We start from the raw sequence: 16,529 nt of genomic DNA, 5'->3' as shown, positions 1-16,529 counted from the left end.
TTAATATGTTATATATGCAAAAGTTCATATCTTCTAGCAAAAGTTTGCTATTGCCCAATATATGACGAAGGAGAACAATTCGTCAACCTCTCGTATTCCAATTGATAATCAACAGACTGTTATGACGTCATTTCAGGCTCCTATACCTTCATCAGACCCTCAGGCTGAATATAAAATCAAACACGGCAGGCCAGCAAATGTCTCCTGATTTTTTTTCCATTCAAGTGGTTAGCGTACAAAGGTGGCATCTACTTTGATGGCCGTTAACGAAAACGATCTAATAATATAGTTTTCTGCCCTTTGCGCTATACGAAGTGTGCAAAAGTTCACATCTAGCAAAATTTTGCTATTGCTTATATGTATTAAAAAGCCATTATATGACGAATGAGAACAATTCGTCAACCCCTCGTGTTGTTTAACTTGATAATCAACAGAGTGGTGACGTCATTCCAGGCTCCCATACCTTCATCAGATCTTTGGCACCTGTGTACACTAACCACTGGAATCGGAAGGTTGTACATATTGACTGATTTAACTACAACAGAAAATATCATTCATTAATTTTATTGAAGTTTATATTTAGAAAAATGTAGAAAGTATTAAAACTGATACAGTAGACTCCCTCTATAACGAGAATTGAAATAGCAGACTAATTACCTCGTTATAAGCGGATCTCGTTATATCAGACAACAATAATATTGTGCATACATATGAATATATAGTTTTCTAAAACATCAACTTCCTATAATGAAGCCATTCGGAGCAATATAAAATGCTAAATATTGTTTCCTCGACAATAAGGCTTGGCCATCACAAATTGTAAATTTTCTTACAATATGACATGTATTCAATATCGGTCGATACATAAACAGAACAGGAAGGAGTTTATTATAGCCGGTGGATTTTATTACAGTACTATCCTCGATAACCGCAGAGATGTTGGGGATTTTTGTATACAGGTAGTTGGGGTATTTATTTATAGCCATTACAGCGCTAAAAACAGATAAAGATACATATTTTACGATTTCATTTTTCCTCGTTATAACCAAATATGTCTCGTTATAGAGGTGTTGGTGTTACAGTTCAATAGGAATTTCATGGAACATCTACTGTACCTCGTTATAAGCGAAACCTCGTAATAACCGTGTTCGTTATAGGGAGAGTCTACTGTATTACTTTTGATTTATTACAATTTTATAGTTTGCACAATCTAAGAGAATAATTCAAAATCAAAACCAAGTTATCATAAAACACTTACCAAAATAGGATTCGTGAAATGAATATGCTAAAACCCTAGACCCTGTGCTCCCAGCATCCATGACCACTGCATAAACGGGCTTGTGACTACCTAAAAATTTCTTCGCAAAGCTATCAACAGCTCTATGTGCCATAAACCATGGTAATTGATCAGTGTATAAAACTGAAAAGAAAAAGAAATTTAAGTGTGTTATGTTTTTCTTAAGGTATTTCATTTGTGTGTCAAAACTATATGTATAAAGGACTGAAATTTTACTAAAGGAAAACTGTAACAGATTAAAGAATCTCAAAATTTTTATACCTAATAATCTTTTTTGAGGACGATTTCTAGAGTGGAAATAAAAAAGTCAAACATTAGTTAATTAAAAATGTAATTTTCATCACACCAATAATTGTGGCTCAATCCCAAATCCCATATAAACATAATATATAGTTCAATGGGGAACTTGCACATTTTTTTAACACATAATAATGTTAAGTTTTTTTAAAAATGAGATTTCCAAAATTTCACGCTTCAAAAACTCATAATAACTTAGAAGTACAAATTTAAAATCTTCTGTGATTTAAAATAGTTCAAACGACTCGTGACGTCACATAGTTCTACTATATGGTTATAGTCTTCTGTTTTATACCGCTTTCGTGGCTTTGGGATTATAGTCTGCTATATCTAGGTCCTACGGTATACAAGGAAGGTAACAGGGCCAGTGTTACGCTTCAACCGCCTATTATTACCCCTCGTTTTACCCAAGGTACTCATTTTATTCAGGCTGAGTCGACCTGGGGCCTATAAACATTTTTAAACATGTCTAGTTGTTCTTGCCGGCGCTAAGATTTGAACCCCGGCCTACCAGCACTCGAGTCAAGCACAATACCGCCTGAGCTACGCCGGCCCGTTTAGGGTGATATTTAGGCATATTCTTCTTCTTCTTTAGTTTCTTAGCCTCCACCTACTTGGGTATTTGGCCAGCTCATCGTCGCGGAATAAGGGAAAAATATTTATATTCCAATGACATTTATCGTATGTCATTGTAATAATATATCAGTTTGTTGAGATTGGAGTTCGATATAGTTTTTGAAGGAAAGGAGAGAAGGTTTACTATCGAAAATAAAAGAAAACACTATAAGTGTTGTTTAGAGCCATTTTGTAAAAGTACAAGTTTTGTATTTAAAATAGTTCAAACGATCAAAAACACTTGTGATGTCACATAACTTAACTGTATTTTCTACTGACGTTTATAATGTTTAATTTAAAATTACACATATACAGTTTTGTTTACTTTGTTGGTGCAGAATGTAAACATATAACCATGTGACGTCACGACGCATGTTGGCCTAGCTGCTTTAATTTGAATTTAGAATCAGTCTTTAGGGGCCAAACGGAACACAAAAACAACTTTTTAATCTTTGATACATGTTTTAAATTATGTTTTGTTGTGATTTATATAATTTTTTTTTAATTTAAAATTTTATGCAAGTTCCCTATTACACATATCACAAGAAAACAGTTTCACAACCTTATTCATCAGGACTGAGTTGTTAAACATTGTGGAAGATTTCTATCGAGAACTACACAGTTAGTAGTAGACAAGACACCACAATAAAGATAAAAGGCAACTGAAAAAACCATAAAAGATTAAGTTTTCAATCCTAATAGCAACATTATTAATATTTTAAAATATTAAAATATTACTAAAAGATTTTTAAATTGAAAACTTATTGGTCTCTACTATTAAGTTATTGATTAAACTATTAAGTTTATTGAAAACTTGGTAACACTTCCATGGCTTCTAAAATTTGCAAGCCAGATGGATGCTGAAGCGAAGAAGACAAGAGGGAATTCAAAAACTTACAATTCACGACCCCGTCTGTTCAGCTGGTAAATTCTAACAGAAAATGGACCTAGTTACTCAAAGGAGTAACGACCAATAAAAATAAAATAAAAATTCCATTTTTATTCAGTTGCAATGCGAAGGCCAAACAATCTTATTTTTCACTTAGAATACGGAGCGCAGTCCAGCACTCTGAATCGACGATTTTTGACTCTTATTGGAGTCTCATCAGAGAGACGTAGGCCTGCTGCTCCATACCCTAAGTGACCAACAACGAGAGTTTATCCCCCACACCGCAACTGACGTGAATGGATCAGGTGACTAGCGTCATCTAGCAAATGAAAGATGAAGCTTTCAATCCTAATAGCAACATTATTAATATTTAAAAATATTAAAATATTACTAAAAGATTTTTAAATTGAAAACTTATTGGTCCATTTCCTTGGTAACACCTCCATGGCTTCTAAAATTTGCAAGCCAGATGGATGGTGAAGCGAAGAAGACAAGAGGGAATTCAAGAACTTACAATTCACGACCCCGTCTGTTCAGCTGGTAAATTCTAACAGAAAATGGACCTAGTTACTCAAAGGAGTAACGACCAATAAAAATAAAATAAAAATTCCATTTTTATTCAGTTGCAATGCGAAGGCAAAACAATCTTATTTTCACTTAGAATACGGATTATTGGAGTCTCATCAAGAGTCGAAAATCGTCGATTCAGAGTGCTGGACTGCGCTCCGTATTCTAAGTGAAAATAAGATTGTTTTGCCTTCGCATTGCAACTGAATAAAAATGGAATTTTTATTTTATTTTTATTGGTCGTTACTTCTTTGAATAACTAGGTCCATTTTCTGTTGGAATTTGCCAGCTGAACAGACGGGGTCGTGAATTGTAAGTTTTTGAATTCCCTCTTGTCTTCTTCGCTTCAGCATCCATCTGGCTTGCAAATTTTAGAAGCCATGGAGGTGTTACCAAGGAAATGGACCAATAAGTTTTCAATTTAAAAATCTTTTAGTAATATTTTAATATTTGATGGATTCGACCGTTACTTGATGGAAGTTCATTTTATCTAACAATAAAACACTGAAAACGTTTGTTTTCTATACTTCCACAAAATTTATTATAACTAAGTGACTACAGCTGTTTCGGCGAAGTGCCTTTCTCAAGTGATATAGTTTACAATGTGTTTGCCTTTTTAAGTCTTCAACTGAAGAGGTTGAGGAGTGGGGAGCTGTTTGTCTCGAGTTGGTCATTCAGAATTATATCTGTATTTTTCAGTTTATTAATTTCCATAGATTCTAAAAAAGATAGCTTAAGGCCTTTATTTTGAATATGTAGAATTTGAAACTCTTCATTGAAAGAATGATTATGATCTAGAAGGTGAAGTGCGTATGTAGAAGTGTCTGTTTTTCTATTGTTGAATGCCCTTTTGTGTTCTGCTATCCGTTTGTCAAAAGTTCTGCCAGTTTGACCGATGTACGTTTTCGGACAGTCACCACAAGTTAGTTTGTACACACCACTCTGTAGTTGCTTTCTCTTTCGACTTTTATTGTTCTTAATATATTTGCTTAAGTTGTTGTTAGTTCTGAAAGCTGGTGTTATTCCTTTCTTTTTTATGTATCTGGCTATTTTTGTTGTTATCTTGCCAGTATATGTGAGAGAGCAGAAGGTACTGGGTTCTTTCTGTGGTGGTGGATACACTAATTTCAGGGCTTTCTTATGGAGTTTTTGGTTTAAAATTTTGTTAACTGTTTGTTCGTTATAGCCGTTGTTTACTGCTATTTGTTTAATGATGTTTAGTTCTATCTCGAAGTTATTTTTTGTCATGGGAATTTCTGTCAGTCTATGTATCATGCTATGGTAGGCTGCTAATTTGTGTTGTGTAGGATGGGATGATGAATTGTGTATAGTTGTGTCAGTATGGGTAGGTTTATGATATACGGAGAACTCATGTTTGTTGTGTAGTCTGGAAATCGTTACATCTAGAAAGTTTAAGGAGTTATTTTGTTCTGTTTCTATTGTAAACTCAATATTATTATGAAGTGAATTAATATATGATAGAAATTGGTCAAGTTGTCTGTTAGTTCCTGTAAAGGATACTAGTATATCATCCACGTATCTCCACCAATATAAGAACAATTTCTAAACATCCCGTATTTAAACAGTTCTTATATTGGTGGAGATACGTGGATGATATACTAGTATGCTTTACAGGAACTAACAGACAACTTGACCAATTTCTATCATATATTAATTCACTTCATAATAATATTGAGTTTACAATAGAAACAGAACAAAATAACTCCTTAAACTTTCTAGATGTAACGATTTCCAGACTACACAACAAACATGAGTTCTCCGTATATCATAAACCTACCCATACTGACACAACTATACACAATTCATCATCCCATCCTACACAACACAAATTAGCAGCCTACCATAGCATGATACATAGACTGACAGAAATTCCCATGACAAAAAATAACTTCGAGATAGAACTAAACATCATTAAACAAATAGCAGTAAACAACGGCTATAACGAACAAACAGTTAACAAAATTTTAAACCAAAAACTCCATAAGAAAGCCCTGAAATTAGTGTATCCACCACCACAGAAAGAACCCAGTACCTTCTGCTCTCTCACATATACTGGCAAGATAACAACAAAAATAGCCAGATACATAAAAAAGAAAGGAATAACACCAGCTTTCAGAACTAACAACAACTTAAGCAAATATATTAAGAACAATAAAAGTCGAAAGAGAAAGCAACTACAGAGTGGTGTGTACAAACTAACTTGTGGTGACTGTCCGAAAACGTACATCGGTCAAACTGGCAGAACTTTTGACAAACGGATAGCAGAACACAAAAGGGCATTCAACAATAGAAAAACAGACACTTCTACATACGCACTTCACCTTCTAGATCATAATCATTCTTTCAATGAAGAGTTTCAAATTCTACATATTCAAAATAAAGGCCTTAAGCTATCTTTTTTAGAATCTATGGAAATTAATAAACTGAAAAATACAGATATAATTCTGAATGACCAACTCGAGACAAACAGCTCCCCACTCCTCAACCTCTTCAGTTGAAGACTTAAAAAGGCAAACACATTGTAAACTATATCACTTGAGAAAGGCACTTCGCCGAAACAGCTGTAGTCACTTAGTTATAATAAATTTTGTGGAAGTATAGAAAACAAACGTTTTCAGTGTTTTATTGTTAGATATTTTAATATTTTTAAATATTAATAATGTTGCTATTAGGATTGAACGCTTCATCTTTCATTTGCTAGATGACGCTAGTCACCTGATCCATCCACGTCAGTTGCGGTGTGGGGGATAAACTCTCGTTGTTGGTCACTTAGAGTATGGCCTACGTCTCTCCGATGAGACTCCAATAAGAGTAAAGTCGAAAATCGTCGATTCAGAGTGCTGGACTGCGCTCCGTATTCTAAGTGAAATATAAGATTGTTTTGCCTTCGCATTGCAACTGAATAAAAATGGAATTTTTATTTTATTTTTATTGGTCGTTACTTCTTTGAGTAACTAGGTCCATTTTCTGTTGAAATTTGCCAGCTGAACAGACGGGGTCGTGAATTGTAAGTTTTTGAATTCCCTCTTGTCTTCTTCGCTTCAGCATCCATCTGGCTTGCAAATTTTAGAAGCCATGGAGGTGTTACCAAGGAAATGGACCAATAAGTTTTCAATTTAAAAATCTTTTAGTAATATTTTAATATTTTTAAATATTAATAATGTTGCTATTAGGATTGAACGCTTCATCTTTCAATTGCTAGATGACGCTAGTCACCTAATCCATTCACGTCAGTTGGTCAGTGTGGGGGATAAACTCTCGATGTTGGTCACTTGGAGTATGGAGCAGCAGGCCTACGTCTCTCCGATGAGACTCCAATAAGAGTCGAAAATCGTCGATTCAGAGTGCTGGACTGCGCTCCGTATCTTAAGTGAAAAATAAGATTGTTTTGCCTGAATAAAAAATGGAATTTTTATTTTATTGAAAAAACCATATTTATACGCTTATTCTACGTTTCGCAGTCACCTTGAAGTGCGAGCAGCAAATCCCCATATAAAGCTTATGCAACCTTGCAGCTCAATGTTGCCGGTTTGAAGCAGACGGACTTAAAGTCCGTTTAAATAGAATATTCCAGAAGTCCAAAACATCTTGATTTGAAAATCTGTGGGTTTTATTATTTTTAACTAATTCATAGATAGGTACTATGAAAGATATTTACACGGTATTAACGCTGATGTCTACTTCTTAGAACAGAAAAATATCAATTGATTAAAATATATCTCTTGGCAACACTGTTCTTCGTAAGATTCTGTACTGAAAGATGACCGTGAAACGGAGGATAGTGAGATCAGACAAGCAATGGATAAAATGAAAGATATTAAATCACCAGGAGATGATCAACTAGTTATCCAATCCCTCAAGAAGGGGGCAAGACTCTGATCCTCAAAGGAACTTTTTAAATTTATGCTTATGAGAAAAGTTGATACTGTCTAATAGTCCAGAGAAATAAGGTTTTTGTTGGGACACTTGAGCAGCCAAGTTACAAATGGATTTTTTGGGTACTATATACCTAATACATTATAAATACAAAAATGCCCGTCACAGTTCGGACGAGAAACTTAGTTATTAACAAATAAGGATCAAAAATGGCAGTTTTTTCGTTTAAATCGCTACAGGTAAAAATAGGATAATTAAATATCTTATTTATAATATTCTTTTTTTTTTGTAGATGAGCCAAGGTTTAAAATGGCACTTTTTGAATTTTGGTCCGATCCTTTTTTGTTTCGGAAAGTGCAAAATAAGACTAAAATTTCAAAAATAAAAAATGTGCTATAACTTTTGCGAAAACGGCCTTAAGACTTTCATATTGCACGAAAAGTTGAGTCAAACATTCCATATAATGCACAAAAATTTTTAAGACGATTCGTGAATTACTTTAAATTTTATTCAATTTGTTTATCGCAAAGAGCTTTTTTTTTCGCAATGTTATTGTTCAGAAAATAATAATGACAGTAATTCTGTGGAAACCACATGCAAGAATAATAGTTATATTTTTAAAGTATTGAAAAAAATCATTAAAAAGTCGTTTTTATCACTCCGAAAAAAGTTTAGTAAAACAGAGTCATTTTTGGCTTCTAAACAATTTGAATAACTTTGTTAATATTAACTATAGAGTAAATCTACTTTAGGATTTCAAAAGCTGGTATTTTTATACGAATTTTCAGAAAAAACTTTTTGCCTAGGTTAATTAGGTTCAAAGTTAGCCACTTTATTATTTAATTCGCATTTACTTCTATATACATCAAATTCTCCTGTAACAGTGTTAGTTATCATACTACTCCGAAACGGCTTGGCCGATTTTTATAAAATGTTTCACGTTTATCCTGTAGGACGTTGAAGAGGTTTTAATCTATTTTTTATACCCATAAGTTATAAGGGGAGTTGCCTCCCTGACATTTTTTTTTATTTTTTTTTTGGACAAAATTATCTACCTTAATTTTATATGATGTAGAATTAAAAAATACATACAACCCTTAATTTTCACTCTTCTATCACCAACCCCATATTTGTTAATAGCCATCTATATATTTACATCTATAAAATTCTCGTCACAGTGTTAGTTTGCATACTCCTCCGAGACCGCTTGACCGATTTTTATGAAATTATATATGTATATTCGATAGGTCTTAGAATCGGTCGTAATCTATTTTTCATATCCATGAGTGATAAGGGGAGTTCCCCCTAACATTTTGTAATGTTAGGTGGGGTTGTGTGTACATAACGTACTCTATAAGACTACGAGTACATACAAATTAAAAAAATTATGATCAAAATCCATCAACAAGTTCCAGCGATATTAATCTCAGCATATGTTTGCAGAATCAGTTTAATTTTTTGAGTGCACGTATTTTAGTAATTCCCCTCCACCGACCACGAATTAATTCCGTTCGGACGCCATTTTTAAAGCTTTATTAACCATTCTGTTGAGGTTCAAAGTTTACTCAAACTTTTACACATAACCTATATATCTTCAACTTCAAAAAGGCTCCAGTTAGGTTGCTTAATTGTTATAAACAAAGTAGCCGTCAATTAAATAAAAAAAGTGGCTAACTTTGACCATAATTAACCTAGGCAAAAAGTTTTTCTTTGAAAATTCATATAAAAATACAAGTTTTTCAAATTCCATTGTAGTTTTAGCCTACAGTCAATATTAACAAAGTTATTCAAATTGTTTATAAGCCAAAAATGACTCTATTTTAGTAAAATGTTTTCTGAGTGATAAAAATGACTTTTTAATGATTTTTTAAATGCGTTGAAAATATGACCATTCTTCTTTCATGTTGTTTTCACAGAATTGCTGTATCTAATTATTTTCTGAACAATAACATTGCGAAAAAAAAGCTCTTTGGGATAAACAAATTGAATAAAATTTAAACTAATTGACGCATCGTCTTAAATTTGTGCATTGTATGGACTGTTCGACTCAACTTTTCATGCAATATGAAAGTCCTAAATTCATTTTCACAGAAGTTATAGCAAATTTTCTATTTTCGAAATTTTAGTTTTATTTTGCAATATCCGAAGCAACAAATAATCGGACCAAAATTCAAAAAACGCTATTTAAAACCTTGGCTCATCTACTAAAAGAAAAGTATTATAAATAAGACAATTAATTACCCTATTTTTACCTGTAACGATTTAAACGAAAAAACTCTCATTTTTGACCCTTATTTGTTATTAACTAAATTTCTCGTCCAAACTGTGACGGGAATTTTTGTATTTATAATGTATTAGGTATATAGTACCCAAAAAACCCATTTGCAACCTGGCTGCTCAAGTGTCCCGAACATGGTATATTTTTGCCTTATTTCCCTGGTGTCTAAAGTCTAAATGAAATAGGGCTGTAACGATTTTCATACATAAAAAAGGAGATAAAACTGACCTAGAAAATTATCGACTCATTTGCCTGGTAAACCAAATGTACAAACTCCTCATAAAAATCATAACAACGAGATATAAACCAAGGCGAAGGACAGGAAAGAATGAAAACGGATTATAAAACAGGCCAATATCCACTATGGAATATGGAATGTAGAGCCAATGATGATGACCTAGCTAATAAACGAGAATAAAAGCAAAGAGCACTCTTTTAGGGCTTTCTCATAAAAAATACAATACAATACAAAATAATCCTATAAAGGGAAGACGAAGAATGGACATTGAGTACTGACTATTGAAGCCAGTAATGTTCAAACACACACAGAAATAAAATACTAAAAAGGTGTCTGATACATGAAAAGAATGGAAATTAATGAACAAGTTGTCCCTACAAGAGATATAATTAGAAAGAGACAAAAATACTGGTGATGTGACAATACCTCCTATCTGCTGTAACATGAGTTTTGTAGGAGAGACGAAATACCTTTCTTAGGGTTACCTCCTGTTTTCATATGATATGTTTTTGACTTGATTTATAAAATAAAATTTTGATATTTTATATATCAAGTCAAAAAAAAAATCATATGAACAGGAGGTAACCATAAAGAAGGTTTTTCGTCTCTCCTTGTCTCTCTATTGTCACACCACCGACAATATGAACAACTAAAAGTATTACAAGGAAAATCTTATCACATTATTAGATCTTGTTACATATTACAAAACAAAACCATATTTAACCCATTTCCGGAAACAACTGCATTATTAGCAGACAGGCATTTCCCTTTATTAAGTGTCTGCATATGCAGTCGTATCCGTGAATGGGTTAACCCAGGTTAAATTTTTACATTGTAATCTGCAGTTCATCATCAAAATTTCCATCATCCAGTGACTGTATCTGGTTGCCCAGTACAGATTATCCAGATTATCTGGTTTCTCAGATTATCCAGAAAATGTGGAAATATATACCAAATTAATTCCAAGCTGTTAAATACATTAAAACGTCTACTTACTTATAAATACTGTAAAAATAGTTCCACTTAAAATTAAACACAACAGTGATACATGCATAGATATACCAGCTTCTTTCTTCTTCTTTGATGGCCCTTTCTTTGGCCTATCATTGTGTTGTTTATTCTGAAAATAAGAAATAATATTGTAAAAAGAATCATATTACACATGGAGACATTAATTTTTATATATAATATTGATGCTTATCTAACAACACTGCTAAAGGCGGTGTTTGGCAGTCTTTAATCTTGAATGCCATTGGATAAAAGTTACTTTTCCTGTGTAAAACTGTATTACAATGTTTGCGATATTCCACTACGAGTTCAGTATTCAAAAATATTAAAGTAGTCAGTTTTCTTTTAATTATATGAATGTTAATAAGAACAAATACAAAAACATATAATAAAAGTCAAATAAAAATGAGTATGTATTGCCATCGATTTTTACTTTTAATTTATTACAAAATATCTTCTTTATTAAATATATATTATCTTTATTAAAAATAATTACTTACAAACTCATAAAAATAATAAAATTGTGCAGTTTTTCCCTCTCCTGTAAATTTAGTCAAAATGACTTGGGCAGTGTTTTATTAGATAAGCGATAATACATAGTTTGTTAACGATAAGGCAAGTTTGAGATATATACTAGAAAAATGAAGGAAAAATAAACAAGACTAATGTTAGCATTTATTGATAATCTATGTACTAACTATGTGCAGATATGAGCAGTTAGTTAGAAGTATTGAACTTCAAAAAGTTAAGATCTAATGATGTGTAAAGCCACTGATAGTCTGACTGAGGGATATAATGTGGAAATGTGAAATTAAAAACAAAACAAAGTATATGTTCAAAAATAGTTTATCCAAAAACATGATCTTATCAAAAGAATTTGAAATGTTATTTAATAACAGCAAAACAGTAATATGTACTTACCTAATTGGGGAGTTGCGAAGATAAAAATCTTCGCAATGAACAAGCCGGTTTTAGAAGGGGAAGATCATGTATTGACTAGATTGCTACATCATGTATCATCATAGAAGAAATTAAAGAAAATAATGCAGCACTGATAATGACGTTTGTAGACTTTGCCAAAGCGTTTGATAGCATAAAACACAAAGCTCTTTGGAACATTTTAAGCCACGCGAAAATTTTACCTAAGATCATTAGAATAATACAAATGATGTACATATAACCGAACAACATTCCAGGTATTACATAAGGGTCAAATGACGGACAAAATAGAAATAGATAAGGGGGTAAAGCAAGGCTGTAGGTATACTCTCACCACTACTCTTCAATATATGTCTCAACTACATTTTACAAAAAACCATGGACAGAAAAAACGGAATCCCTTGGAACTACTTAGATGGTAAGAAACTGGCCGATATGGAATATGCAGATGATATACAGTGTGTCAATTTGAAAAGTTGCCACCCCCTATAATTTGGTCCCTATAGAAAATCTAAAAATATGCAAAAACACGTCAAATTTATTCGTGAGGGGGACATTTTGTAGACCACTTTTCAACTAAATTACATCAACCCTTTAGCGGGGGCGGACACAACCCCCAAAATCTTTAATGGAAAGGGGGTTGAGTGATACCTCACTTTGAAGGTCATTAAATTACCTTTTCAAAAATACCACATGCTTTATATTTCTTTTCAGTACTTTTGGAAAAATCTTGGACAAAATACTCTAAAAAATTATGGAGTTCTGAACTCTATACTTAATATCTTTACTGTTTTACTTGATTTTTCCAAAAATACTTCAAAAAATACTCTAAATACTTCAACACCCCCAAAAAAAATTCAATTTGGAGTTCAATACTCCAAAAAAATTTTTGGAGTTCTGAACGGAATTATTTAATTATTTAATTGACCTATTCCTCCGACGCCCCTAAGGAGCATAAGGAGTTTCGAGAAAGAAGAAGAGAGAATTGACCTATTCTCATCAATTATTTAATTATTAAAATTAATTATAAAAAAATTAAAAATGAGGTATCACTCAACCCTCTTTCCATTAAAGATTTTGGGGGTTGTGTCCGCCCCCGCTAGAGGGTTAGTGTAATTTAGTTGAAAACTGGTCTATAAAATGTCCCAAATAAATTTGACATATTTTTGTATATTTTTAGATTTTCTATAGGGACCAAATTATAGGGGTGGCAATTTTTAAATTGACACCCTATATGCCTGGTATCACATACAATAGATGATATGAAGAACATGCTAAGTAAACTGGAGAAAGAGGCAGCAGAAAGTGGTCTCCGAATAAATGTCAATAAGACAGTTGAGATGAGAATAGATCAATTCCGACAGGAAAAATTATATATCAATCAAGAAGAAGTAAAACAGAATACAATAAAAGAAGAACAACAAGAATTTTGCTACCTGGGAAGTATAGTTGGCGTACATGGTGGAATCAAGGCGGACATTAAACATCGACTTAGAAAAGCACAACAAGCATTTGGAAAACTCTCAAACATATGGAGGTCAACCCAATACAATAGTAATGTTAAAACAGTATTACTGTATGGATGCAAAACCTGGGCAATAACAGACGGAACTGTAAAAAAACTCCAAGTATTTGTAAACAGATGCCTCCGAAAAATTTTGAAAGTATATTGGCCCAACATCATAACACATCAAGAACTCTGGAAGAAACCAAACAAGAGCCAATTGAAATTGCAATTAAAAGGAAAAAATGGAATTGGCTGGGACACACCCTGAGGAAGGACAACGCAGATATAACAAAGAAGGCTCTAAAATGGACAGTAGCAGGATGAAGAAAGCAAGGACGACCCACAATGACCAGGAGAAGAACAATTGAAGCTGACTACAAAGGTATGAGAAAGGAATGTACTGAGGAGAATACTAGGACCTATGAGGGAAAACGGAATCTTCAGAAGTCGATACAATAACGAACTTTATCAACTTTATAAAGAAGCACCCCTGTCAGACTTCATTAGAATACAAAGATTGCAAAGGGTCGGACATGTGATAAGAATGGGAGAGGATAGGCTACCAAAAAGAGTGCTGAATGCTAGAATGCAGGGAAAGAGACTGGTTGGAAAGCCAAGAAAGCGCTGGGAAGACACAGTAAACAGCGCCACACAAGCCCTTTTAGGAATCCGTGTATGGAGAAGAGCAGCCACAGACAAGCAAGGGTGGCGGCAAAAAATAAAGGAGGCCAAGGCTCAATTTGGGCTGTAATGCCGTAGAACAAGAAGAAGAACAAAGGTTTGAGAGAAGAAGAAGAACAAAGGTTTGAGAAAGAGCTGGGGAGAGGTAGCAGCTATGGCCAGAGACAGAGTCAAATGGAGAAGCTTTGTGGATGCCCTATGCTCCTTTACAGAGTAACAGGAAATAATATATATATATAATTGGGGAGTTCTACTATGTATACCATAGATCAGTGGTTCCCAACCTTTTATGTCTGGCGACCCACCTTCTGATGTTTTTTCATATTCGCGACCCATCCCTCACCCATGATGATACAGTCGAACCCGCATATTGGAATAGCCTTCGTGCTAATCAAAAGTATTCCTATAACCGGGATATTCTAATAACTGATTATTAGTCGCTAGTAGAAACGTTTTGGGACCTCAAATTTCTAGTCCTTAAACCGGGATATTCCTTTAAGGGGTATTCTAATCAGCGGGTTTGACTGTATATATGTACGTTATTCAGCTACTGTAAAAGCTACGCCACAACCCACCCGAAATCCGCCCACGACCCACTAGTGGGTCGTGACCCACCGGTTGGGAATTGCTGACATAGATCAAAGAAGCAGTATCTTAATATGTAATAGACAAAAACAATTCCAGAATTAACACAAGCAAATATTATAGTTAGTGACTACAGGTAAAATAAGACAATTTTTTCCTTTTATGGCTTTTGTGTCCATTTAGATAGCAAAATTTCTTACAATTAACGCCTAACGAAACCTACCATACACCAAGACCGTTATGAACCTAATTGAACAACCAAGGGTAGGGAAGGGAAAAAACTTTTCGCGCCCAGGGGGCGTTCACTGTAACTAACCACAGACTAAGTAGACCACGGGATCAGGGGTATTACCAGGGAGGAAATGCAAAGGTAATAAAGCTAGACCTAATCTAAAGTTGCAATAATTTACAAGACGTAACATAATCTAGAAGAGTCCTAAAAATTGATCGTTTGTTCTAAGCTAATAAGTTCAATAGGATTAAGTATATGGGGGATAAACGTTTTCTTGCAATAGCTGTATATAAAATAAGACAATATGAAACTAAAAAATCACTAATTACAATACCCTAAAACCTGTATAATTGTTTTCGATTCTTGATGTTGGAGGTAGAAAAAGACGTTTAATATTAGCAACAAATGAATTTATTTTAAAATTTCGTCAGTGTTATTATTTGCTTTATTGGTACAAAACCGAAAAAAAAATCCAGATTATCTTTACCAGAGAAAAGTGAGGTTAGTTCATGAAAAACATAGTTGTCAAGAAAAATATACTTACAGGTAAATAATACATATCCTCAGTCATTTTAATAAAAATAAAACTTTAAATAAAATTTATTTAATAAACTATTTTATAATAAATAAAACAGAAGACATGGATGACCGTCACATAGGTCCCACGTCTGCAAAACACCTGTAACTTTACAATTCCTCTTACCTTTCTTTTACGCAATTCTGAGTTAGTCATGTTTATTTTCTATTTTTAACTCGGAAATAAATGTTTTTTCTATACTAATTCTAATTATTGATTTTGAAATTATTTGAGGTTTTGCCCGTGTACTTAATGCAATGTTCTCTGTCCGCGCAGTGAGATTTTTGAACTTTATTTCACCATTCAACAAGACATCTCACTGAATTTAATTATCAGTATCAGACAATCAGAGTAATCAGACTGCGACAGTAACTTGCTGTTGCTGATTATACTGTTTAGATAATGTTGAATAATAATTAAACTATAAAATACATAAAGATGACAACCAGTATTAAAAATGATTTTAAACGTTGAACTGAACTTTGTTCAATAATTTATCTTAACATACACAAAATTAATAAATCTATTAATCAAATATTATCAGTAAATAAAAATCTATACCACTTTTTCCATAAATAGATAAATTCTGACAGTAGTTTAAACAACCCGCCAATAATATTATTCGCCAGAAAAATTAGTAGATTTTTAGTGATCAGGCCACAATTAGCTTCGTCAGTGAACGTCATAAAACCTAAAACAAACAAATATGTTTTTTTTTTATTTTCGATAAGATTTTAGCAAATATTTTAGTTTTAGTGTAAAATAATAATAATATAAAATAAAATGCTTAAAGTGTTTTAATGCCGTATATAAAATATAAAAATAAAACAAAGCTTGATCTAAAATATTTTTTAATTGGTTTTATTCAGTATTTATATCTATTTTTAACTTAAAATTAACAGTTTTGATAATCTAACAAGAA

The 16,529-nt window shown here is 33.0% G+C and overlaps 1 protein-coding gene across 2 annotated transcripts in view; it reads right to left on the bottom strand.

Annotated features, from left to right (window-relative positions):
* The window catches only part of LOC114335022 (nucleoside diphosphate phosphatase ENTPD5), a 63,455-nt gene extending 47,362 nt beyond the window's left edge, over positions 1 to 16,093 (bottom strand). Inside the window, exons 1-3 of one of the 2 annotated variants that reach the window (XM_050656699.1) lie at positions 15,734 to 16,093; positions 11,075 to 11,198; positions 1,259 to 1,420 (exon numbers count right to left, since the gene is read on the bottom strand). In XM_050656699.1, the coding sequence (XP_050512656.1) occupies positions 1,259 to 1,420; positions 11,075 to 11,198; positions 15,734 to 15,763 (316 nt within the window). In that variant the 5' untranslated portion in view covers positions 15,764 to 16,093. The other variant, XM_050656705.1, reaches the window with a different exon arrangement.
* Positions 16,094 to 16,529: the final 436 nt, after the last annotated feature.

The sequence above is a fragment of the Diabrotica virgifera genome, chromosome 1 (assembly GCF_917563875.1).
Source record: "Diabrotica virgifera virgifera chromosome 1, PGI_DIABVI_V3a".
In the NCBI taxonomy this organism is placed as follows: domain Eukaryota; kingdom Metazoa; phylum Arthropoda; class Insecta; order Coleoptera; family Chrysomelidae; genus Diabrotica; species Diabrotica virgifera.
This window is presented reverse-complemented; position numbering and strand designations above follow the sequence as displayed.